The 25,135-nt window shown below is 38.1% G+C and overlaps 1 protein-coding gene and 1 long non-coding RNA gene across 4 annotated transcripts in view; both read left to right on the top strand.

Moving 5' to 3' along the window:
- Positions 1 to 25,135, top strand: part of APG5 (autophagy protein Apg5 family) — a 40,764-nt gene that overhangs the window by 10,496 nt on the left and 5,133 nt on the right. For all 3 annotated transcript variants that reach the window (XM_088985629.1, XM_088985626.1, XM_088985627.1), the window contains 4 exons: positions 10,070 to 10,156; positions 11,563 to 11,650; positions 16,447 to 16,590; positions 19,657 to 19,788. In XM_088985629.1, coding sequence (XP_088841755.1) covers positions 10,070 to 10,156; positions 11,563 to 11,650; positions 16,447 to 16,590; positions 19,657 to 19,788 — 451 coding nt within the window. The remainder of the gene's footprint in view (positions 1 to 10,069; positions 10,157 to 11,562; positions 11,651 to 16,446; positions 16,591 to 19,656; positions 19,789 to 25,135) is intronic.
- LOC148855493 (uncharacterized) lies at positions 18,005 to 18,378 on the top strand. The gene is made up of 2 exons (XR_016113163.1): positions 18,005 to 18,089; positions 18,202 to 18,378. It is a non-coding gene; the product is annotated as an uncharacterized LOC148855493 (long non-coding RNA).

Consider the following 25,135-nt stretch of genomic DNA (forward strand, 5'->3'; position numbering starts at 1 on the left):
TATTTTCTTCCTCTAATTCCATGCTACCTTCTTGAATTAGAGAGGTTTGGAGCAACTCCATGTCACATAAGATTAGGACTTTTCTTGGGAGGTATATCATGAGAAAACTAAAACTTGATTTAAAAAAAGTGACCAGGATGGTGTCTTTCTCCTCATGTTTGTGTCTTGTTCCATGCTAGTGGAGGTTCTTTTTTCAATTTACTAGCCTCCTATTCATTTGTCTCTTGTATTTGGGAGTGTTTTTTCTTGCTTTTTCGTTGCAGGTGGATGCCCCCTACTGATTTGGCTGAGCTATTTAACCTGATAATATTTCCTCAACTGAAGAGAAGAGGGAGGATTATGTAGAAATGCATAAGAGCAGCTATTGTATGGGGCAATTTGGGAAGAGAGAAATAAGAATCTTTAATGGGAAGAGTTATTCTAAGTAAATGCTTTTTGAATGCATCAAACTTAAAGGGCTGCATTGGTTCAAATCATGAACACCTTTGCCTCTTTTTCAGTGGATGCCATTTTATGAGGCTTGGGAGGGGTAGTTGGCTGCCTGGCTCATCATCCGGGGGGGAGGCGGGGTGCAAAGACAGTTGGAACAAATCTTGTAGAGGACTTATAAAACATACTTTGTTAGAATCATAGTGTCAACCCAGCTCCTACTGAAATGGGAGAGATTTTTAGAGATGTGAGTGGCTTAATTTTAGCCTTGTTTTGAGGCCCTATTGGAAAGGGGAACTTTTTAAAGGCTGAGCTGCTAGCTGTCTTACAAGGCTTGAGACTGACTAAACAAATGAGCATGAAAAACATTGTAGTCAAAGAGGATTCTAAAGTGGTGGTTAGTTGGCTAAGGAACAACAGCCAGGCAGTTTGTATAGATGAGTAATCAAGGAGATAGGTTGGCTGACAAGGGAATCAGTTGCAAGCTTTCAATGGGTGCAAAGATCAGCAAATGCCATGGCTAAACAAGGGATGGATAGGGAGGATATGTTTTGGGCTTAAATGTAAACCACTATAAAGTTGGGATAGGTGGATCTTTCTGGCCTATGTGTTGGGGATTTCAAGCTATGTAATTACTTTATTCTACTTAAGAAATTGCAATGAAAGTTACTGTTATCTATCAAAAAAAAAAATTTTAGAGGCACTCTTGTCTTGACGCCAGGGAGAACTCAATGTTTGTATTATTTTCCTTGTCTTTATGGAATTTTCCAAGTGTGCTGCTGACATACTACTGTGGGCAAACAAATAAAAAAAATGCTGCATTATAAAATGAGAAATTCTATATGCTAGGAAGAATCAAAATGGCACCTAGTGCTTATTCTATGGAGATGTGTGAGGGCTGCAGACCTTTGGGTAATTTGGGAAGAAAGAAATACAAGGATCTTCAGCTAGAAGTCTCAGTCAAAGGAGGTATTAATGGAAAACATATCGATTCTTGTGGCTCATTGGGTGAAGACTTTACCCCTGTTTGCCTATATTAATTGGATGACATTATAAGAGGTTGGTACATATTATCAAACTCAGCAATCATAAAGAAGACACAGCTCGAATGTGGGAACCTCCTTCTCCACACCAATTTAAACTGAACTTTATGGAAGTAGTACAGGCAGCAATACGAGGGTGGGCATTGGTGATGTAATGTGGGATGATGGGGGAAGGGTTGTGACTTTATACTCTCAATAGGTTGATGAGATGCATTAAAAGCTGAGATGATGGTTCTACAATTTATACTAAGGTTAGCTGCATCTTTACACTTACCTAATATAATGGCAGAAGGTGATTCAAGTATAACAGTAGGGTGGCTAATAAGGAGTACAAAAAACTGGATGAGAGAATTGGGTGGCCAGATTAGATGGATACCAATGGGAGGATAAATAGTATGCCATATACTTTGGCCAAACATGGAATTAGCATAAAGAATATGTATTGGGGAGTGTAACCATTGGAGAGCCAGTCAACATTGATTCATAGATGAAACATGTAATTGATTTTGGGTTACATGTTTTGTAATCCTTGTGCTGAGCTCAGCTTGGCATGTACATTTGTAAATTTGCCTATATTTTTAATAAAGGTAACAGTTACAGTAAAAAATACAGTTATTTAAAAAAGGGTACCTGATGCTTGTATCCTTTACATATTTCTCCATACATATTTGTACCTGCATAGCCTAAAAACTGCTGTCAGCTTGGACTTTGTAGATAATATTATTATGAACTCTTATTTATTATAGAATATTGTTATTTGATGTATTTTGATCCATGATCATGAGAGTTTAACAGAAGTTTTAGTGCCAGCTGCCAGCTTGGTGCAACCCTCCTCTATCCAGGCTTGGGATATGTAGTGTAGACAAGCTCACACCGGTGGAGTTGGGATAAGGCTTAGATGATGATGATGACAAATTGACAATTTTAATTTGTTGCATTTGTTGTTCATCTCATGACTTTATGTTGGAATATTACACTAGACCTTGGAAAACCTTCCCAAATTGAGCTACCATTTGCCTTTTCTTTTCTCTCAGGGCCATTTGCCAAGTCTTTTTGGGAAGATCTTCTAGTAGCTCTAATAGTCAAAAGACGCATTGAGCTTTGGAGCTTCCCAAAAATCGCCCGTTTTGGGCTTCTTGCATCTTTTTGGCGCATCGACTTTTGGGGGCTAGATCTATCGCGAATGAAGTATTTGTTCACCATTTTTTTCTTTTGTCTTAGTTTATTGAATAAAGTGTTTGTTTTATGCTTTTCTTTTTTTAGTACGTGGTTGGATACTGTATTAATATTAAATCACTGTAGAAGATTTATATGGTTAATGAGATAAAACCATAGTTGGTATCTCAGTTGGTAGGATTTCTGACTCGTTGTAGCTGACCTGGGATTAAGTCCCTCTAGCACCAAAGTTGGACAGTTAAGGTGATGGGGGATGGGCTACCCCATTGTGTAGCCCTATGAACCAAAAAAGGGAGGGGGGGATGCACCTCATCTAGGTCCCAAGAGGAGTATTTTCAAAAGGTAGGGCTGGCAATCTTGACCCCAACCCATTTGACCCACCCAATCCACCCACCTTGGAACCTACCCATTCTATTGGCAGGTCAATATGGGTTGAGTGACCCATTAGGGCCAGTGGAAAAGGGTCAGGATGAGTTGGGTCGAGGTTACCCATTAGGGTCAGGACGGGTTGGGTCGAGGATTTCAGTCAAGCGCCTATCTATATTTGCCAAGTCTCATATAAAAGGCATTTGAGGTGACTCAAACTCAGGCCACCTAGTACATTACATCTCATTGCAATTCCAAACCACCAAGCCACATCTCATCGTGATTAAAAGTGAAATCAAATAGGTTTATTAACTTTTGTGTTCACATGCAATTTAAACAAAAAGCACATATTTATATTTAACAACTCTAGCTAAAAATTTAAAAATAATATTAAAAATAGTATTTTATAAACTATAAATAATCTATCAAATCCACATTTATATAAAAAGAGGATTTTTAATATAAATTTTTTTTATACAAATAGAATAATAATAATAGAATAATTATTTTAATAATTAAAATTTATAAATTTGCACATGATATAAAATTTAAAATTTTTATATATTTTTATAAATTTTTAACTAATATTATAATTTACATTAATAAGTAATAACAAAATATTTATTATTTACAAAAAATAAAAATATTTTAAACAAAGTATTGTAGAATATAATATTAAATCGAATCTATCAAATCCACTAATCTATATTTATTTCAAAAAAAAATTTATTTCCTAAAATTTATAGTAATAAAAATATTAATAATGGAATAATTATTTTAGTAATTAAAAATATGAATTTGTATACGATATGTATCTTAGAAATTTTAACAAATTGAAATTAAAATAGTAAAATTGATATAATAATTAAAATATAATAGGTTTATATGTTTAGTGTCTTGGACTCTTGATTGATCCATTATTAATAAAATTATATGATATCTACACTTTCCGGTATATTAATTGTAATATATTTCTTCATATATATCATTAAAATTTACATTTTCTATGTATTTATATACTATTTTGTGATTATTTTGATCTTAAATTTAGTGTTATTAATGTATTTATAAAATTTGTATGTATTTCCCTAGCGTATCCATATATTTCCATATTTTTTGTCCGTACCCATGCATTTCCAAAGTGTATCCATATCTGTATTATCCGATACGATACCCAATACTGATACTTTAATCCTTGGTTTCAATAATTCAGATGTCTTTGTTCAAGTGAGGGTTTCTGAGTAAAGGTCGAGGCTTCCTCCTACCATTTTCTGCCATGCTTTTATGGTATGTTTTCATGTTTCTTGGTGTTTTCATGCATTTTCTACAAATTTTTTGGTGTTTTTGCATTTTTCTGAATTTTTTTTGCAAAAGTTATGCATTTGTTTTGCATTTTCTGGATTTTTCTGCCATTTTTTTGCATTTCTGTATTTTTTGGTATTTTCTTCATTTTTTTGCAAATTTCTGGTATTTTTGCATTTGTTCTGATTTTTTCTGTAAAAGTTCAGTATTTTTTGCATTGTCTACATTTTTTTTTGCTATTTTCTGGTATTTTTCTGCATTTTTGCAATTTTCTGTATTTTTCTGAAATTTCTGTAATGTTTCTGCATTTTTTGCAAATTTGTTCTGTTATTTTCTGCACAGTTTCTCCATTTTTGTAAGTTTTGGTATTTTCTGTATTTTTTTTGTATTTTTCTGCAAATTTCTGCATTTATCTACAATTTTTGCATTTTCGGTACATGGGTTGACCTGACCCGTTTCTGTTACGTGGCAGTCTTGAGAGAGATGGTTCTCTCAAAAATGTTTTTTCGGATATATGGGTTGACCCAACCCGTTTCTGACATGTGGCAGTCTTGAAAGAGATGATTCTCTGAAAAATGTTTCCCCTGGATATACGGGTCGACCCGACCCAATTCTATCACGTGGAAACCTTGGGAAAGATGATCCTCTCAAGAATTGTTATTTTCGGGTATACGGGTTGCCCCAACCCATTTCTGCCACATAGCAGCCTTGAGAGAGAGAGACTTTTTTTTTTTTTTTTTTGATCAATAACACAGATTTTGTTAAAATAGATAACAAATACAGGTACAAGGGGAGGGAGATAAACACTCTTATCTCACCAAAGAGAAACTAGACAACAAGTCAGTTATAAAATAGCCCAAAACAATGAGTCCCTATGAACCCCTTGTTTAGCTAATCCGTCAGCAAAGGAGTTAGCACTTCTCTTAACCCAATTTACCTTCACCTCAATGTTTTTTGTTAACCAACTGAATTTCCTCTTCTCATTGACTCATTGCTGTAGTTTTAAAAGTTAGCAGACTCATTTCTCAGCCAATCCACTACCAATTTAGAGTCACCCTCTATGATTAAATGAGTGATATTCAGATCGATTGCCCTTTTAGTTCCTTCAATAACGGCTCAGATCTCAGCTTTCAGAGAGTCACCCAAACTGATTGGTCCCGGATACAGAGCAATTATCATTCCCTCCTCATTCCTTAGGACACCTCAATATCTGAAGGACCTGGATTACCCATACTGCTTCCATCAAAGTTAAGTTTAACAAACCCTCTAGGGGGAGGAGTCCAAGCTGGGGAGGAAGTGTCTTTGACCATATCTGAACTTGCAATTTCCTTCCAACTTCTAAGCAGATCATCCATTGAAAAATCTTTAAAAATACCCAGAGATTTCAGCCAATGAACCGCTCTGATCTGGATCAGTTCCAGAATTTTTGACAGATTTCTTTCCCTATATGAGAAAATTCTCCCGTTTCTTTCTTCCCATATAGTCCAGCAAACAGCAGCCCTGAGACATTTCCACATAACTTTTTCTCTTTTTTTCGGCCAACTAAACAAGGAGGGAGCAAAGAGACTTCGAACATCTGGTGGAGGAGACCAACTACGACCAAACAGAGATGAACACCATTCCCAAATGTTATTCGTAACAGAGCAGGATAACAGTAAATGGCAACTAGTCTCACCTTCAGCCTTGCATAGAACACACGAGTGGGGAGATAAACAATTCAAAGGCCCTCTTTCTCTGAAGGAGATCACATGTGTTAACTCTATCCAGGATTGCTTCCCAACAAAAGCTCCTTACCTTCAAAGGAATCGGTTTACACCAGACTTCCTTAACCAGAAAAGGCTGCCCTAATGGACCCATTGGGTGAACTAAGACTTTGAAAAAAGATGCACAAGAGAACGTTCCAGAGGCTGTTAAAGACCAGACACTTCTATATGAATTTGAGGGATCTAGGAAGACACCTTCTAAAATATTGAGAAGAGACAAGGTACTATTCAGTTCTGACTCCCTAACTGCTCTTCTAAGACCCAAGTTCCACCCGAAACCTGAGGAAGCTTGTGAGGGCACCAAGAAATTGGAAATAAGCATATTTTTCAGATTAAACAGGGCCAACAGAGAAGGGAACTAATCCTTCAAAGGAGAATCCCCAATCCAGACATCTTCCCAGAATTTTATGAGGTTATCGGAGTGCAACTCATACCTTGTCCATGGAATGAAGAGAGGCAAGGCATCTTGAATGGCATTCCAGGGAGAAGCTCTTGTAGACCTGGCCGAGATTCCAGCAGCCCATCCATTGCTTGTGAGCCCATGAATACTCTCAACTATCTTCACCCACAACCTCTCTTTCTTTAGGGGAAACCGCCATAGCCATTTACCCAACAAGGCCATATTCCTCTTTTGAATATTTCCTAGCCCTAGACCTCCACATTCTTTGCTTCTGCTCACCATATCCCACCTAACCCTATGATCCTTCTTCTCCTCCCCCGGGTCCCATAGGATATCCCTCATTAATTTCTCCAACCTTTTGGAAATCCTCCCAGGCATTTTAAAAACTGAAAAGAAATAAATAGGAAGGTTGGCAAGGGTAGCTTTAATTAAAGTAGCTCTCCTTCCCAAGGAAAGATAATTCCTCTTCCAGGAGGCTAGCCACTTCTCAAACTTGTCTACCACCAAATCCCAAAAATTTTGTCTCATGGGGTTATCCCCAAGAGGTAGCCCCAAGTACTTCATTGGCCACTTGGACACCACACACCCTAACAAATCAGCATACTCTTCCAACTCTCTTTCCTCAAGATTTATCCCTGCTATGCAACTTTTGTCAAGGTTCACTTTTAAATTAGACATTTGCTCAAACAACTGAATGCTAAGATTCAAATTCCTAAGCCGACTGCAATCACCTTCTTCACAAAAAAGGATTGTATCATCCGCAAATTGTAGGTGAGTAAGGGGAACCCCATCCTTCTCGACTCTCCAACCTTTTATTAAGTTCCTTGAGTCTGCTCTAGAAACCAATCTTCCCAATACATTTGCTACTAAAGTAAACAAAAATGGAGATAGGGGATCTCTTTGCCTTAGTCCTCTTAAAGCTGGGAAAAAATGCACCACTGATCCATTCACCAAGATGGAATAATGGCAAGTCCTAACACACCCCAAGACCTAGTTACACCACCTCTCTTCGAACCCATAGTTTAGCATTACCTGAAGCAAAAATGACCAATCCACTAAGTCATACGCCTTTCCCAGATCCAATTTACATACCACACCTTTCTTCCCATATCTTTTGAAGTCCTGCACACTTTCATTTGCTACTAGAATTTGATCAATAATCTGTCTCCCCTTGAAAAAAGCTCCTTGGTTAGGTTCAATGATATTTGGGAGGACTTTCCTGATCCTACAGGCCATCACCTTTGTTATGATCTTATAAAGATTATTCACCAAACTAATCAACCTAAAAGCTTTTGGCTGAATGGCTTCATTCTTCTTGGGAATTAATGCCACAAATGTGGAGTTCAGACTAGGATTAATTACTCCCCTGCTGTAGAATTCCTCAAATACTCCCACAATGACCTCCTTTATTATAACCCAACAATCCTAGTAAAATGCTAAAGTGAACCCATTTGGACCTGGAGCTTTTGAATGATTCATAGAGAACACTGCCTTTTTGATTTTTTCCACCTCAAATTTTCTTTCTAACCGCTCTCTCAGCTCAGAATTCAATGTGGGCCATTCCACACCTTCAATCCACACTCTCGGATTTAGAGGCTTCCTAAAGATTGACCTGAAATGATTAGCAAAAGCCTCTGCTATTTCATTTTGATGAACTAAAGTAACACCCTCCACGTCTAACTTGGAAACAAAATTTTTTCTCCTTCTCACATTGCTAGGGCATGAAAATATTTTGTGTTCCTATCACCCTCCTTAATCCACTTACACCTTGATTTTTGCCTCCAGCTAATCTCCTCTTTAAACAAAATATCCTCCAATTGCTTTCTTAAGCTTCATCTTAGTTCCCTATCTCTTTCCTCAATACTCCCATCTTCTTCTTAGTCAAAATGCTAAAGTGAACCCATCTGGACCTTGAGAGACATTCCTCTCAAAAGTTGTTATTTTCGGGTATATGGGTCGACCCAACCCGTTTCTGCTACGTGACAACCTTGGGAGAGATGTTCCTCTTAAAAATCATTGTTTCGGGTATACGGGCCATCTCAACCCATTTCCACATTTATAGGTGAGGGTAGGTGGGTTAGTATGGGTGAGGGTGGGTAAAGGTCAATATGGATGGGTCAAGTGGGTCAATATGGGTGGGTCAGGGTGGGTGAGGATTAGGGTTGGTTATGACCTTTTAACAAGCCCCTCGCAAGCCCGAACAACTGTTTCTGGTATGTATTTTAATTTGAGAATAGATTTTTTAAAGCACTTATTTTAAAACTTAAGTTTATATTTTTAATTAATTATGTGTTTAATATTTTAATAATTTGCATTTTGACTCTTGACATTTTGGCTCAGTTTGGAAAGGTTTTGCACTCTACATATTTGCATTTGTACTCCTTCCAAAATGAGCCTTTGGCATTTTTTTTTGAATTTTTGGGTATTTTTTTTTATTTATTTTTGCGCCTTGCTTCATTAAGGTGCGCACCTCGCCTTGCGTCTTGCACCTTGGGCACAAAATGGCCCTTCGACTTTTTTTTTGTTCCTTTTGCTTTTAAAACACTGGTTGTAACCTTTAGATGGGTGCGGAGATAGAAAATATCATGGCTGTTGTTTTGGCTGAACATGGGGTGCACGGGAAGACATGTTTTCGTCTCAGTTATAGTTGGTTATAAATATGGAATAGGTGGTTAACCTGGCCTACATGGGAGGAGTTCAAGTGATGTAAAATGAAAGAGGGAGATTATCCTACCCAGCAACTGTTTATAAAGGCTTTTCTTTGTCTTCCGTTTGTCAATCAAATATGGAAGTGATTAGCTGATGTTGTCCAACAACTTAAATCTCTATTTAAACAATTATTGGGATCTTATTAAAATTTGTTTGTTAGCAACTAGTTTGTATTTACCCCCAATAAGTCTCCAATTCTGTAATCCCTAATATTTGCAGCAGCAAAAAGGTTTTTGGATTCAGTGTTACAAATATTGAGTTTGGTGCTTTGGATAATTTTGAATTGCTGTAGAAACCTTCCATCACTTTCATGAAATCGTCCTTCACCACATGCCAGTACCTTTGAAGAAAGACATGGAGAAACCTGATCCAGGTGGCTTATCTCCACCCAGCTCTTTCAGTGCTTCCCCCACCTCCTTAGTAAAACTTCTTTCCAACCGGATGCACCCCTCTCTTGAGATCTGGTCAAGTTGCGAGCACCTCAACTTGTTTTTGGCATCACCTTCATTTGAGAATAGATGTTTATAGAAATTAACAACAGTAGTTTGACTTACCTCTGCATCACTGATAAAGATGGTGTTATTGATCTGCATCTTAGATATGGTGTTGCATTGTCTCCTTCCACACATGATCTTATGAAAAGCTTTGAATTCCTATCACCAGCTTTCAGCCATTGTACTCTGGCTTGTTCTTTTTAATTAACTTAATGGAAATAACTTCTTTTTAATTAACCTAATCTGGTAAGTTGTGTTAAAAATCTTGTCTTGTCTGTCAATTATCTGTGGATCTATAGTCTGTTATTTTCTAGATTCTCTTGAACTTGGTTACTTAATTGTGTATTACTTGTTTCCTAAGACAACTGATGGTGATACATTTAACAGATACATTTTAGAGGATATCCGTCTGATCTTAGCCCCTGTGAAGGTGAAGAAAGTGTTAAATGGAGCTTCATTAATTCATTGAAGGAGGTTAGAATATAATTGTTTCTGTTCAGTTTGTTATTATGTATTATTATTTTTAATTTTTTTTGCAGGATTCGTTTCGTCTGCTGTAGTAATTTTTGAAAACTGTCTTTGTAACCTTGTCTAGTGTAAGTGCTTAAAGATGAGTTGAACCCTGACATTTACTGAATTGAGAATGTGACTTGTTCTAGCATGGTTTCTATGTTCTCTGTTGTTTTTCTTTGTTGTTGATGCTGCTGATGATCATACATAAGAATCTACCTTCAGTTTATAAATTATTACTATATAAAATGAATGAAAAGATACCTATCTAAAAGTAAGAAAGTTAAAAACTGAGCTTGCATTTGCTTTCTTCTGCCATTTTCTTTTGATTTTAAAGAATTCAAGTTTAGTAGGTGAGAACCCTCTTGTGTCTCAAAACCATGGAACCAAATTTTAAGTTTGGTGGTTCAACCTGGAAGTTCAAACAATTTTGCAGAAAACCAAAAGTTTGACTTCTTGGTGGTCATTGTCAACTTAGTTCGTACCAGAATGAAACAGAATATGGAAGCATGTTTTCAGAAGTATACACACCCAAAGAGAAATATCGTATATATGTTTTCTATACAAGGCTGAGAAAGGACCATTATGTCCCTCTCTTACAAGAAAGAATAAAAAAGAATACAGTGTACATATTTTACAGCATAAAAAGGTGCTCCCAAAAGCCAAAAAGGAAAGAACATATAAGACTGAAATCTTCAGTCTCTACAATCCTATTGATGGTGCAGATAGGTCAATAATTTGTCTGTTATGTTATCCATATATTTCAACATGGGTTCCATATCCATTCCAAATATGTAGGTTCCTAGTTCTGCTTAATTCCACATCCATTGCATATCTGTGTTGCACCCTTGGTTTATCTTTCTTCTGCTTATCCAATGCTTCACTAGAGGCTGATATTTTTGTGAGGTTCATTTATTGCAGTACCTGTTTCCTGTCATATACATGTGATAAACTGATAATTGAGGTATCCCACATATACCCATTAAAGGGGCACTATATATCAGATGACTTTGAACTTTTTTTATTTGTTTTTTATTTTTTTTGGTGTGAGGTATCTTTTATCTGAATTTTCCCTTGGACGTATAGCCAATTCATGTCTTATACTGTTGATACTGTATACATGTTTCCTGTCATATACATTGAACTTTTTTTATTTGTTTTTTATTTTTTTTTGGTGTGAGGTATCTTTTATCTGACTTTTCCCTTGGACGTATAGCCAATTCATGTCTTATACTGTTGATACTGTATACATGTTTCCTGTCATATACATGTGATACTGTTGATATAATAATTTTGGAATTGAAAATGATAGATAAAATTCATATGTTGGATAGCATTGGCATTCCTCACTAAGCATGTTATATCCACAGGCATCGTACATAATCAATGGGAACTGCAAGAATATCATGAATATGTCCCAGTCTGATCAGGTTGATCTCTGGCGATCGGTTATGAATGGTATTGTCTCCTATAAGTAAGAACCATATATTGTGAAAGTTAATTTAACTTTGTTATCTTGATTCAAGGTGCTTCTTTGTCTCTTTTTAAATTTCTAATAATGGGAATTCTATTTGTAACCAGAGATGATGCATTTCAATATGTTGATTTTATGTATGTTGTGAAGGATAGAAGACCTTACTAAATGGAATGAGTAACTTGTCTGAAGTGTCAACAAAGAGAAAACTGGCACTCAAACTGTACTATATCTTTATATGAACCTGTAGGCTATAAAGTATGATTTGTATCAGGCCACTTGAAAATTGAAATAGTATCTCGAAGTTGCAGATGGCTGAGTTTCTTTTTTATGTTTTCCCCTTGAACTTTAGGCCCTCTCTAACTTTAAGGATGAAATTGTGTCTAGAATGGGAATACCTTCTCCGACTGGTTTAAATTGGAACCTGGGCTTTAGGAGAGGCTTAAGGGAAATTGAGTGTACATTCTTGATTCACCTACTTGACATTTTGGGTGAAGCTCTCTTGGACCCAAACCTTGAGGACTCTTGGTTAGTCTCACTAGACAGTCTCTTTACCAGTCCCTCTTTTTATCAAGTCCTTGCTTTGCCTAATCCTCAAGGGGTGGACTTCCCGGTGAAAGAAGTTTGGAGTAAGCCTATTCCACATAAAATTCAAGTTTTTTGCTTGGGAAATTTCTTTGGAAAGGTAACTCTTTGTGATATGCTGCAGAGAACTGAGAAGGCCTTTTTCTTGCCTTTCTCCTCAAATGTGCTTATGTTGGAGTTCGAGTAGTGGCGAGAACTTCTTCCATTTATTAATCTCCTATTCCTTTGTGAATTTGGGAGCTTTTCTGTGCTCTTTTTGGTTACAGGTGGGACTCCCTCAAGATGTTGTGGGTGCCTAACTTCTTGAAGCTGCCAAAGAAAAGAGGGAAAGTAATTTGGAAAGTTACGAAGGCATCTATTAGTTGGGTAGTTCGGGATGAGAGGAATAATAGAATATTTATTGGAAAAAGCAGAACTTTGGAGGAGGTAATAGACAACATAAAATTGAAGGTAGCACTGTGGGTTAAGACCTTGGTAAGCTTCCAAAATTTCTGTCACTTACATCTTAAGAGCATGGACTGAAGTAGCATAGTCCTCGAGAGAGAAAGAAAGAATAAGAGTGGAGTGGAAACCCCCATAAGGCAACAAATTAAAATTATTGTGATGGGAGCTCCTTTGGTAACCCGAGTATGGCAAGGATAGGAGGGGTAATCAGAAGCTTTGAGAGTAGGATTTTGGCTTTATTTTCAGGGCTAATTGGTATTGGAAACTCCCTGAATGGCTGAATTGTTGGCACTGCTGCAAGGTCTTAAGTTAGCAAAGAAACTGGGCTATAGACAGGTGGAGGTAGAAGGGGATTCAAAAGTAATTATTTCATGGGCAAATTGCAATAGACATTATCCCATGGTATCTCAAACATGCTTTAAGGGAGGTGGAAAGGATTTCGAAGGACATAAATGCCGAAGTCAAGTGGGTAAGGAGTGCAAATGAGTTAGTGGACTCCCTTGCTAAACAAGGGGTAACGAGGCAGCAACTGTTTTTGGCTTCTATGTAAACTTGATTTTGATTGGTTGGGGATGATGTTCCTGTCATAAAATTGTACTAACCTTATCTATAATCAAATATAAAAAAAATAAATTTTCTGCTTATTAAAAAGGGGCAAACTGTTCTCCTGGTCATCAGTACAGCTGAGTTTGGACAGATCAAATATTAGTTCTCTTTTTGAGTTTTGAAAATCTAAACACAAAAGGGATAATGGTCTAAAGCCCTTTTTGTATTTCCTTATTATATTGTATTTCCCGTTGTACAGCCTCAGGTTGTACAAAGGCTTATTTCTATATATTAATGAGTGATACCTTATCTCGTCTCAAAAAGAAAAAAAAATCTAACAAAACCCATCAAAATCAAAGTGTTGGAAAAGCCCAATGAAATCTTTGTATTGATGCTATATTAAGTTATTAACTTGCAAAGATCAAGGGCTGAACTGCTTGCTGTGTTGCAGGCTTAAGAATGGGTAAAATGATGAATGTAAGGAATCTCAAGGTGGATGGGGACACAAAGACAGTGGTGAGATGGTTGAAGTATAATAGACAATGAACATGGAAATATCTAGGTGTAATGAGGGAATTGGGTGCATAGATCAGCAATAAAGGTTGTAATTGTAATCAAAGGCTAGGTGGTAATACCAGCCTGATTTGCCTTTGTAAATAAAAATTCTTTTATCTTAACCAGTTACATATCAAGAAAATAAACCCAAGAGACAAGATCTACATTTATTCAACCAGAGGCCCTATCCCTGATGTCCATGGGAGGAGGGATTAAGCCACAATGAAAATGAAGACTACAAAGACCACGAGCTGACCTTTCCACTCACTCTCTGAAACCCTTAATGAATATGACCAATGAGGCAATGGCTTATACTAAATGGACAATCCCAGAATTTTGGGTAGGCCCCTCACTATTACCTGCAAGCACCCCACTAATCTCAGAGAGCCCCAGGTTACTTGTTGAATAGCCATCAATATTGATGTTAAATTTACTTAACTGGTGGTGGAGAGGGCTAATACAATGGAATTCTACCATTTGTTAGAGGACCTTAAAGTGACCTGCCAAAGTCTGAAAATATTCCTCCAAATCCTTAGTCAACACCTACTAGGCTGCCCTGATAGTGAGTCTTTTTGGAAAATTTTATAAGTTCTTTTCTTTCTACCATTGCCAGGATATCTCACCAACAATCTTGCCTCCTTTTCTTCTTGGAGTGGGGGGGGGTGTTGGGGTTTGGGATTCAGTTCCAAAGAATCCCCAAGATCTCACTTAAGATACACAAAAGATGCCAAGGGCCATTGGTTGGTGCAATGGTAAAATCTTGAGCTGACATTCAGGGGAATGCATGTTTTAGTTTGAAAGAGCCACTGTGTGCTTCAATGCCAAAAGTTAGGTCCATATCCAGTCCACTCTCCCAGGACTCTGGATAACTGCAACCAACAATGGATAATGGCTATTTTATGTCCAAATAGATGCCAAATGATGATGAGATATGATACCAGATTTGGGAAATAAAATGGAATTGGATAAACAAATTGGGGGGTCTCGATTTTCCATTTTCTAGGCACTATATGGGCAGGTATTTTTGCATGTTGCTCTCTGTATTTCCTCAATAGAAAGCCCTAAATTTTTTCAGAACAAGATTTTTCCACAATTTCTTGTAAGGAAAATTCATAGGAATGTTATAATTACCTATTAGAGAGTTAAAGAAAGAAGAAGAGAGATACTCTTTTTTTGATGAATGAAGAAGAGAGATACTCTTAAGGATCAGTAAACCATGTTCTCAAGATGGCAAGGCCTCTTTAGGGGTGTCAAATGAGACAAACTGTTCTGATGCTTATGATTACCATGGCTTCTAAAGAAAATGAAACTCTAAATGGATTCCCACAAGGAATTTGAAGCAAAAATTCATACTGTATGAAATGAAGCATTACGAACACTGTATCAAGGAGCCTTCCTAGAATCTTACCTTGTACACAACATCAAAGTTGATGTTTTGAAAGGAAGGACCCCAACTTTAGCATTACAAACATTGTCATTTTATGTAATCTAGATATTTTTGAGAGGGGAAACATGGAAGTGCCCAAGTTAATTATCTTAGTTGTTGAAGGTCACTGATTGGAGTGAAATAAAAATGACATGGTTGGGATTAAATGTTGTTCGAGAGTCCTGAATTTGTCTTCTGATTTTCCCCTATTTGAAGTAGAAAACCCAGTAGCTTTAGATAGCAGTGAACTAGATATTCTTATCAAAGCCTATTTAGATTTTTTAATCTTCTTAAACAGTTGTTTGATTTTTGGACCCGAAGCACTCCAATGGAAACCTGGAAATACATGAGAGGTAGACCTAATATGATTAGTTAAACTATTTAATAAGACAATCAAAATAAAGAGAATGCATGAAAAATGGAGAAAGAGCACCATGATGTCTATGTTTAAGAACAAAGGCAATATAAAAAATTGCAATAATTATTGTGGGGTAAACTTTGCAAGTGATTGGTTGAGCAAAGGTTATATTATATGAAGTAAGTATATCAGAAAACCAATTGGTTTTATTCTAGGGATATCAATCATGGCTTCTAAATGATAGCTTATTCTCTCAACGTGTGCTTGGCTTCGTTTGAGAGCCTTGTATTCATCCTAATTTTTAATCAATGAAATATTCTGGTTGTCTATAAAAAAACATAATAGTAATATGATGGATTTTGGAAAAGGAGTGCCAAATATGTATGTGGACCTAATTAGAGTTTCTAGTTACAATGGAGCTTCACCAAGGCTTAACACTTGGCCCTTGTTTGTTTACACTAGTCATGGATGAATTGATTAATCATATTTGGGAGAAACTCCCATGGTATATGCCATTTTCTGATGATGTAGTATTATTAATTGATGAAATTGGAGTGGTTACATATAGAATTAGATTTATGGATACATGCTTTTAAAATAAAATAGGACTAAATGAAAATATATGCAATGTAAATTTAATTATAATAAACATGAAGATCTAGGTAAAATTAAGACTGGAAATGAAGAGATATCTCAGTAATCTTTCATTACCTTGACTCAATAATCTATAACAGGGGAAGGATTACGGAGGATGCTGCCCATAGAAATTTTCAACATAACTCTATTCTCAAATCCTTCATTACCCAATTTCCTGTTGATTATGCATCGTGAAATTTCTCCTCAATTTTGATTATATTTTGCATCAGGTAACATGGAAGGCTTCCTTCGTGTTTCATCCAAGCTTAAGCTTGGAGCAGTTGGAGAGGAACCCAAAATAAACGCCATTTCATGCAGCATACAGCCTCGACAAGCCATTGATGAGAAAGATAATGCTGGACCAAGCCGATCAGGTTTTCTTTGCTACTTTGCCATTCTTTGACACATGCATATTGCACTTTTAGCATTTTTTAATTTGTGCAATACAACATCTTTGCTACTTGCTTTATTAATATTTTGAAATGTTTTTGGAATGAAATGACCAGAAAAAACTACCTACAATTATTTTTTTAGTAGCAATTTGGCATGATCCTATAAACCCAGTGACTGCAACCTTACAGGTTAAGTTTAAACTACACTAACATTAAGTGACCGAGTTACTATTAATCCTTGATGGCAGTAATGGCTGTGCACTTATTTTGAAGAAATTTCCTTTTCTCTTGCTTATTATCTTATTATTATTATTTTTTTTCCCATTTTGAACAAAAGAAGTTCCAATCATGCTAAATTGCTCCTTCAATCTTTTAATGAGAGTTCATTTGGGCAAGTTGTTTATGCCACCCAGATATGACAAGGTATTATCAGGTATCCAGGTATTAATAGTGTTTTAAAACCAAACCCGGAGCTTGACCTGTTTCTCTTCTGGGTCATCGAGTCAGTAGTTCAACTGTCTGAATCAATGAGTCAATCCATGACGTCATCAACATAAATAAATTTCAAAAAATAAAATAATACAAGAACCTGGTAACATGGTGAATGGATCAGATGGATCAACAAAGCACCAGAGTTGATGGGTCATTGACCTAGTCAATGGTTTTTTTTTTAAATAGTGGGTTGGAGGTTGACCCAAACTGGTTCTGTGACTGAGCGACCAGTTTGACCGGCCTGGTCAATGATGAGTCAAAAATGTTGGGTTAAAATTTTCTCTTCATGATGGCATCGACTCAGTCAATGTTTTTTTTGTAAAATAGCAGGTTGGAAGTTGACCCAAACCTAGTCAATGGTTTTTTTTTAAAATAGTGGGTTGGAGGTTGACCCAAACTGGTTCTGTGACTGAGCGACCAGTTTGACCGGCCTGGTCAATGATGAGTCAAAAATGTTGGGTTAAAATTTTCTCTTCATGATGGCATCGACTCAGTCAATGTTTTTTTTGTAAAATAGCAGGTTGGAAGTTGACCCAAACTGGTACTGTGACTGAACCACTGGTCCCACTGGCCTGGTCAATGATGGGTTGAAAACGTTGGGTTGGGTATTATAGGTTTCTATTACTATGGAAATGTACATGATACTTGATGTTATCAAAAAATTTTCTCTTCATGATGGCTTCGACTCAGTCAATGTTTTTTTGTAAAATAGCAGGTTGGAAGTTGACCCAAACTGGTACTGTGACTGAACCACTGGTCCCACTGGCCTGGTCAATGATGGGTTGAAAACGTTGGGTTGGTATTATAGGTTTCTATTACTATGGAAATGTACATGATACTTGATGTTATCAAAAAATTTTCTCTTCATGATGGCATCGACTCAGTCAATGTTTTCTTGTAAAATAGCAGGTTGGAAGTTGACCCAAACTGGTACTGTGACTGAACCACTGGTCCCACTGGCCTGGTCAATGATGGGTTGAAAACGTTGGGTTGGGTATTATAGGTTTCTATTACTATGGAAATGTACATGATACTTGATGTTATCAAAAAATTTTCTCTTCATGATGGCATCGACTCAGTCAATGTTTTTTTGTAAAATAGCAGGTTGGAAGTTGACCCAAACTGGTACTGTGACTGAACCACTGGTCCCACTGGCCTGGTCAATAATGGGTTGAAAACGTTGGGTTGGGTATTATAGGTTTCTATTACTATGGAAATGTACATGATACTTGATGTTATCAAAAAATTTTCTCTTCATGTTGTCATTGACCTAGTCAATGGTTTTCAGTGTAGCTGTTGCTTTTCTTTTCCTTGTCTGATTGGTCTCTATTTCTGTATTAGAATGTCCTCTGTTCATGGATGCCAAATATCTAGGTATGTTGATATTGACCTTGTAGTTTCTCTTACACTAGAACATAGCCATATAGACAATACTGAAATTACATAATTTGCGAGTGTATCAACAAATGCAGATGGGTGGGTATTGTATGCAATGTTTTAAAAGCGTAAGGCGCAAAAAAAGTGCAAGGGCCAATTTGCGCCTGAGGGGCGCAAGGTGAGGCACATGCCTTTTTGAAGCAAGGCACAAAAATACAAAAAAAAATGTTAAAAAATAAAAAAGTTGGAAAATTCAAAGAAATGCCAAAAATTTTAAAAAATGCCAAAAATGCAAAAAATTCATTAAATATTAAACATAATGTTAATAAAAAAATCTAAACTTAATTTTTAAAATAAATGTTTTAAGAAACATATTATCTAAAATTAAAATACATAAACATAACATGTAAAGCGTATTCAAGTGAAAATTTAAAAATAAAAGCAAACATTATAAAGCATTTTCAAACATGTAAAATCCACAATCTCTTTTTTTCCTCAACTGTATTACTTCAAATAGCTAATGTGATGTAAAACATATTGCATTCTTGATTCTGAGTCACCTTTGTACCGCGCCCCTTGAGGCAAGCCCGAACAAGTCCATCTTAGGGTCTTAAATTCTTATTTATCACATAAAAATAATGATTTTATAATTTTAATTGCCTTTTAAGAAGATATTTTATTGGAATGAATGAATGAACAACATTAGCAAATGAATGGACTTGTTTGGTCTTGCCTTGAGGGGTGTGGTTGGGGGTCCAAGGGCAGAGCCCCCTGCCCAGCGGTTAAGCTAAAAAAAAAGCAAAAAGCACAGAATTTTAAAAAGTTGCATGCCTGGGCTGAGGCGCAAGGCGCATCAGGTGCATGCCTAGGTGCACCGGGCGTGTGCCTAGGACTTGGGCGAGGCGCATACCCTAAATTGCGCCTCACCTGTGCGCCTAGGCGTGCCTTTTAAATCACTGATTGTATGTTGAATTACAAATGGTATGCCATGATGCTTTATTATGTGGATTTTACAACATTGTATACTTCTATCATTGTCACATTGACATCTTAAGCCTTTAGTCTTTTGAAGTGAACAGTAGTCATTCCTTCCATTTTTCCTTTTTTGTTCTCATTTTTTTCTTGTTTCTTTTTTTTTTTTTAATTATTGATGCTCTCATAATTTGGGGCTCTGGTCAGGCAGAATTCCAGTTAGGTTGTATGTGAGGAGTGTTGGTGAGGACCTTGATGATTTAGAGGATGCACCTCATGTTGATTCTTTTGACAAAATCATGTACATAAATCGACCTGTTGAGATTCAGAAGAAAGAAGGTATGATGAAATGATCTTGACCGCTTCCTATTTCTTTGTTTTCATATTATCCTATACCCTCGTGCATTCTAGTTTGATAGTCATTGAATATTAAACTGTGAGAAAATGCAGACAAGGCATATATACCTGAATAAGGTGCCAGAGAAAATATTAAAAGATCTCTCATCTTTCTGGCCCAAAGGACCATAAAACGAAGGATATACAAAAAATTCTAATAAAACTGAACTTCAACGGGAGCTCAACCTCCTGAAAATGAGTTACAGTGGAGAGGTGAGAGGGGTGGGGAGAGGAAGGAAACAGAGAGAGCTGAGAAAGTAGGGATTCAATTATTCTCTTCTGATCAGTTCGTTACATAACAACCTCATTTTCTAATGATTAAACAACCTCCATGCTGCTGGTGCAAGCTGTAGTGGGCTGACGTGTCCTGGTTAAATATATCTAATTGAAGGCTTGTATGGAACAGTATCTCCGCCCTCTGGAACCTGGGCCTGGGCCTGGGCCGTATCCTGGACCTGTGCTTAACAAGGAGCACTGCCTTGGCCCATATCAGTTCCCCCCTCCTTAAGAGCAACCTTGTCCTCAAGGTTGAGATGGCCAAAGAATTGTTGCAGTTTAGTAGTCTTCCCATGGCATCTTCTATGGGAAGGTTAGTCCACTCAACCAGTGTTTGCTTGATGAATTTGCAGCAAGATTTAACCCATCTGAAATCGACCAGCTTGTGGGGTTTGGTTAGTAACTCTCCTTGCTCAAAGAACTTAGGTGGGGGTGCAGTGGTGTTCTCAGGCTTCAAGAGTGATACATGGAACACTGGGTGTAAGTTGGAACCTGCGGAAAGGGCCAGTTTATAAGCTACCTGTCCTACCCTTTGCAGAATTTGGGAGGGTCCAAAATATTGAGAGAATTTCTGGGTTGGTCTATGGGCCAATGACAATTGCCGGTAAGGCTGCAGTTTCAAATATACACAATCTCCCACTTTGTACTCAACTTCTTGGTTCCTTTTATCGTAGACTGCCTTCATGTGCTGTTTTTTTTATCAGTACTGCCTTCATGTGCTGTTGAGCCTGATGCAGGTGGGCCTTTAGAGCCTTGAGGGCCTCATCTCTTGCAATTATCTGGCCCTCTATCTCAGCTACAGAGGTGGGCCCCTTCTTGTATGGGAGGATTGGAGGGGGTTCTGGGCCATACAAGGCCTTGAAAGGAGTGGTACCCGTGGACACCTGATAAGTGGTATTATTACCAATATTCTGCCCAAGGAAGCCATTGAACCCATTTGGTTGGTCTATCTCCTACAAAGCACCATAGATAAGTCTCGAGGCAGCAGTTCACCACCTCTGTCTGGCCATCAGATTAAGGGTGGTAACTTGTGGAGTGGCATAATTGATTGCCCTGCAAGTGGAAGACTTCTTTCCAAAAATGGCTCATGAATGTGGGGTCGCGGTCTGTGACAATGGCAGTGTCGCAGTGGGGGTTCCATGCAACCTTGCTACTTTTTTTGATGAATGACCTTGCTACTTCTTGAACAAAGGCCTTGGCCACTTGTGTTGCTGAGTAGGGGTGGGACAGGGGTATGAAGTGAGCATACTTGCTCAATCGGTCAACCACTATTAATATCATTGTTTTCTCTGTTGATTTTGGCAACCCAGATATAAAATCCATGAGGATCTCGTCCCATACCTGGTCGAGGATGGGCAAGGCCTGAAGCAGCCCATCTGGAGCCTGTGTACTATACTTCTGCTGCTGACAAATATGGCAGGCCACAATGTAGTCTTGGATCATCTTCTTCATTCCGCGCCAATAATGGTATTCAGCCAACCGCCTGTATGTCCTTAGGACCCAGGAGTGACCTCCTGGTGGTGTTTCATGGAAGAGACAGATCAAATCCTTAATATAGGCTGAGTGAGGGAGAACTAGCTGGTTCTTGAAGAACAGGGTGGGCCCTACCACTGAATACCTTAGTACTGCAGTGCAATGTTTTTGAACCGTCATTGACCCGGACGGTCAGACCATTCTTCCTGGAAACTGTCCAAGCAACCGGTTCCGTTTCACCCCCAACCCATTCTTTGGTCAAAAACCGTTGACTTTGTCAGAAAACTGCTGAGCCAGGCGGTTGAACCGTGGACTCATTTGACCCGGACAGCAGTTCACGGTTTAAGAAAGTTGCAGAGGAGAAATTGATGGTCTGAGACACGAACTCAAATCTGAAATCCAGCACAGAGAGAGAGAAACTGAAGAAGACTAGAGATCTAAGCGTTGCAAAGAAATCGATCTCAGATCTGAGATCTGAGAACTCATATCTCAGATCTGCATTTGTTACCGTCGCCTCGCCGTTGTTGTCACCTTTATCGTTGCCAGTGAGTGTCGAATCATCCTCCTCTTCTTCCTTCTTCCTTCTTCCTTCCTTCCCTCCTCCTCCTTCCCTCCTTCCCTCCTTCCCTCCTTCTCTCCTTCTTTTCCTTTTTTTTTTGACCAGTGAATTGTAAGATTTATTAATTCATAGCCAAAGATGGTACATCTTAGGGAGAGGCATGAGATGCTACCTCCCCTTTAAGGAGGGGGAGATGGAGGAAACCATCAACCCTTCAGTTAATAAACATAACAAAGGACAAAGAAAATTACAGAGAAGCCCAATACAAGGAGACCCGAGTAGCCCCTTGTTTAGCAAGATAATCAGCCAAGGCATTAGCCGATCTACCCAACCACTGAAATCTAACTGTCATGTCCCTCAATAGCCATTTGACCTTTTTTAAGATATCCTTAAACTCCCAAGTGACAGTACCTGGGTCAGCCAACCATCCTACTACCACCTTGGAATCTCCTTCAATTATGAAGTTCTGCACTCCAAGTTGATAAGCAATCTGTATCCCCCGTGCCGCAGCTAGGAGTTCAGCCCTCACAGAGTCTCCTATTCCCACCAGTCCTGAAAAATGGGCAATGATGTTGCTGTTCTCATTTCTCAGTACACCACCAATCCCAGACGGTCCTGGGTTACCCTGACTACTTCTGTCAAAGTTCAGCTTAACAAAACCCTCCATCGGTGGAATCCAAGTTACTTGAACTCTAGGCTTCCTGGAGGAAGTGAGGGAAGCTGTAGACCAGTTCCTCATTAAATTATCAAAGGAGTAATTATCAAAGAGTTTTAAGGATTTCAGCCACAAAATAGTCCTTGTAAGAATACACTCCTTGACCTCAAGAATACTTCTTTCCTTCTCCTGAAAAATTCTGGAATTTCTCTCTTCCCAAATAGTCCAAAGGAGAGCTGCTCTTATACACTTCAACATAATTCTCCCTCTTCTTGTGGTCCACACAAAGGTAGATGGGGAAAACAGCAAATTTACCTTAGCTGGAAAGTTCTACCTGCACTCAAACAAGTCAAAAACCTAGTTCCAAATGGCTGCAGCAAAGGGACAGGAAATCAATAAGTGGTAACAGTCCTCAATTTGCACCTTGCACAAAACACACCAGTTAGGGGATAAACACAAGAAGAAAAGATTCTTCTGCAGGTTATTCATCGTATTTTGATTTTACCATAGTAAACTTTCCAACAAAACACAACTATTTTTGGGGGAATAGGCCTAGACCAAACTTCCTTAATTGGGAAAGCCCAAGGAGAGGAACTAGAGCAAAGGGAATTAAAGAAAGATGCACAAGTAAACAACCCTTTCAAAGCCAAAGTCCAATTCCTATTAGAATTTAGTGGGTCCAAACAAATAGAATCAAGTAACAATAAGAGCTCAGAAGCTGATAAGGATTCCTCATCCCTCAACCCTGTACGGAAGCCAAGGTCCCAATTTGTAGACAAAGGGGTATACGAGGACAAAAGAAAGGAAGACACTGGTTCTTTTTTATAAATGGAAATGGAGAAGAGAGAGGGGAACAAATCCTTAAGAGGCAAATTTCGCACCCAAGTGTCTTCCCAGAAAAGAACATGAGTCCCAAAACAAGCATCATGCCTTACAAAGCATAGAAACTAAGGGAGGATGCCATGAATTGCCTTCCAAGGTGTTGCAAGAGTTGCTCGCCTGGATACCCCTGCATCCCAACCATTTCTGGAACAGCCATGATACTCACCACTATTGCATGCCAAAGCCTCTCCCTCTCTAAAGTCCATCTCCACAACCACTTACCTAAAAGAGCTACATTCTTATCAGTAAGATTCCCTAATCCTAATCCTCCTTCCTCCTTACTTCAACAACCTATCTCCCACCTAATCAAATGATCATTCTTCTCTTGCCCCGGTTCCCACAAGAAATCCCTCATCGTCTTCTCAATCTTCTTAGCTTCCCTAGTAGGAATCTTAAAGATAGACAAAAAGTAAACCGACAAATTAGCAAGTGTGGATTTGATCAAAGTCACTCTACCCCCCCATAGAGATATAATTCTTTTTCCAACTTGCCAACTTCTTTCCAAACCTTTCCACAACAGGGTTCCAAAAGTGGCTCTCCTTTGGGTTAGCTCCTAGGGGAAGACCTAGATAAGTTAAGGGTCAGGGTGAGGTGGAACACTCTAAGCAATCTGCAATAGCCTCCAATTCTTGATGATCCATATTGACTCCAACCACAACTTTTTTCAAAGTTGATTTTCGGATTTGAGGCATTTTCAAAGAAATTTATTAAGTTCTTAAGGTTTCTAACCTTCCTCAAATCACTACCTTCACAAAAGGTTATAGTATCATCTGCGAACTGAAGGTGAGTAATGGACACACTATTTCTCCCTATTCTCCAACCACTCACTATCCCCTCCCTATATTCTTTTGAAATCAATCGACTGAACACATCAGCAACAAGAGTGAATAGAAAGGGGGATAGAGGATCACCTTGTCTTGGGCCCCTACGTGCTGGGAAGAAGTCCTTAACTACTCCATTGACAATGATGGAATAATGGCAAGAAGTAAGACAACCCTTAACCCACTTGCACCATCTTTTCCCAAACCCACACTTAGCACCTCTAAGAGGAAACTCCAGTCCACCAAACCTTCGGCTTTTCCAAGATCCAATTTGCAGACAAAGCCCTTTTTTTACCTAATCTCTTCATCTCCTCCACACATTCATTAGCTATCAAAATTTGATCTACTATTTGCTTGCCTTGTACAAAAGCACATTGAGCTTGACTTATTAGAGAAGGGAGTACCACTTTGATCCTCAAGGAGACCTTCGCCAAAATTTTGTAAACACTAGTCACCAAGCTAATTGGTTTGAAGTCCTTAGGATGCTTAGCGACAACCTTCTTGGGAACAAGAGCTATAAAAGTTGCATTAACTCCAGGGTTAACAACAAAATTATCCTCAAACTCCCTGAAGACCTCAAATAAGTCATTTTTAACTATGTCCCAGCAATCTTGATAAAAGGCC

The sequence above is a fragment of the Nelumbo lutea genome, chromosome 4, assembly GCF_056320005.1.
Source record: "Nelumbo lutea isolate HS-2025 chromosome 4, American lotus-T2T, whole genome shotgun sequence".
NCBI classification, from domain to species: domain Eukaryota; kingdom Viridiplantae; phylum Streptophyta; class Magnoliopsida; order Proteales; family Nelumbonaceae; genus Nelumbo; species Nelumbo lutea.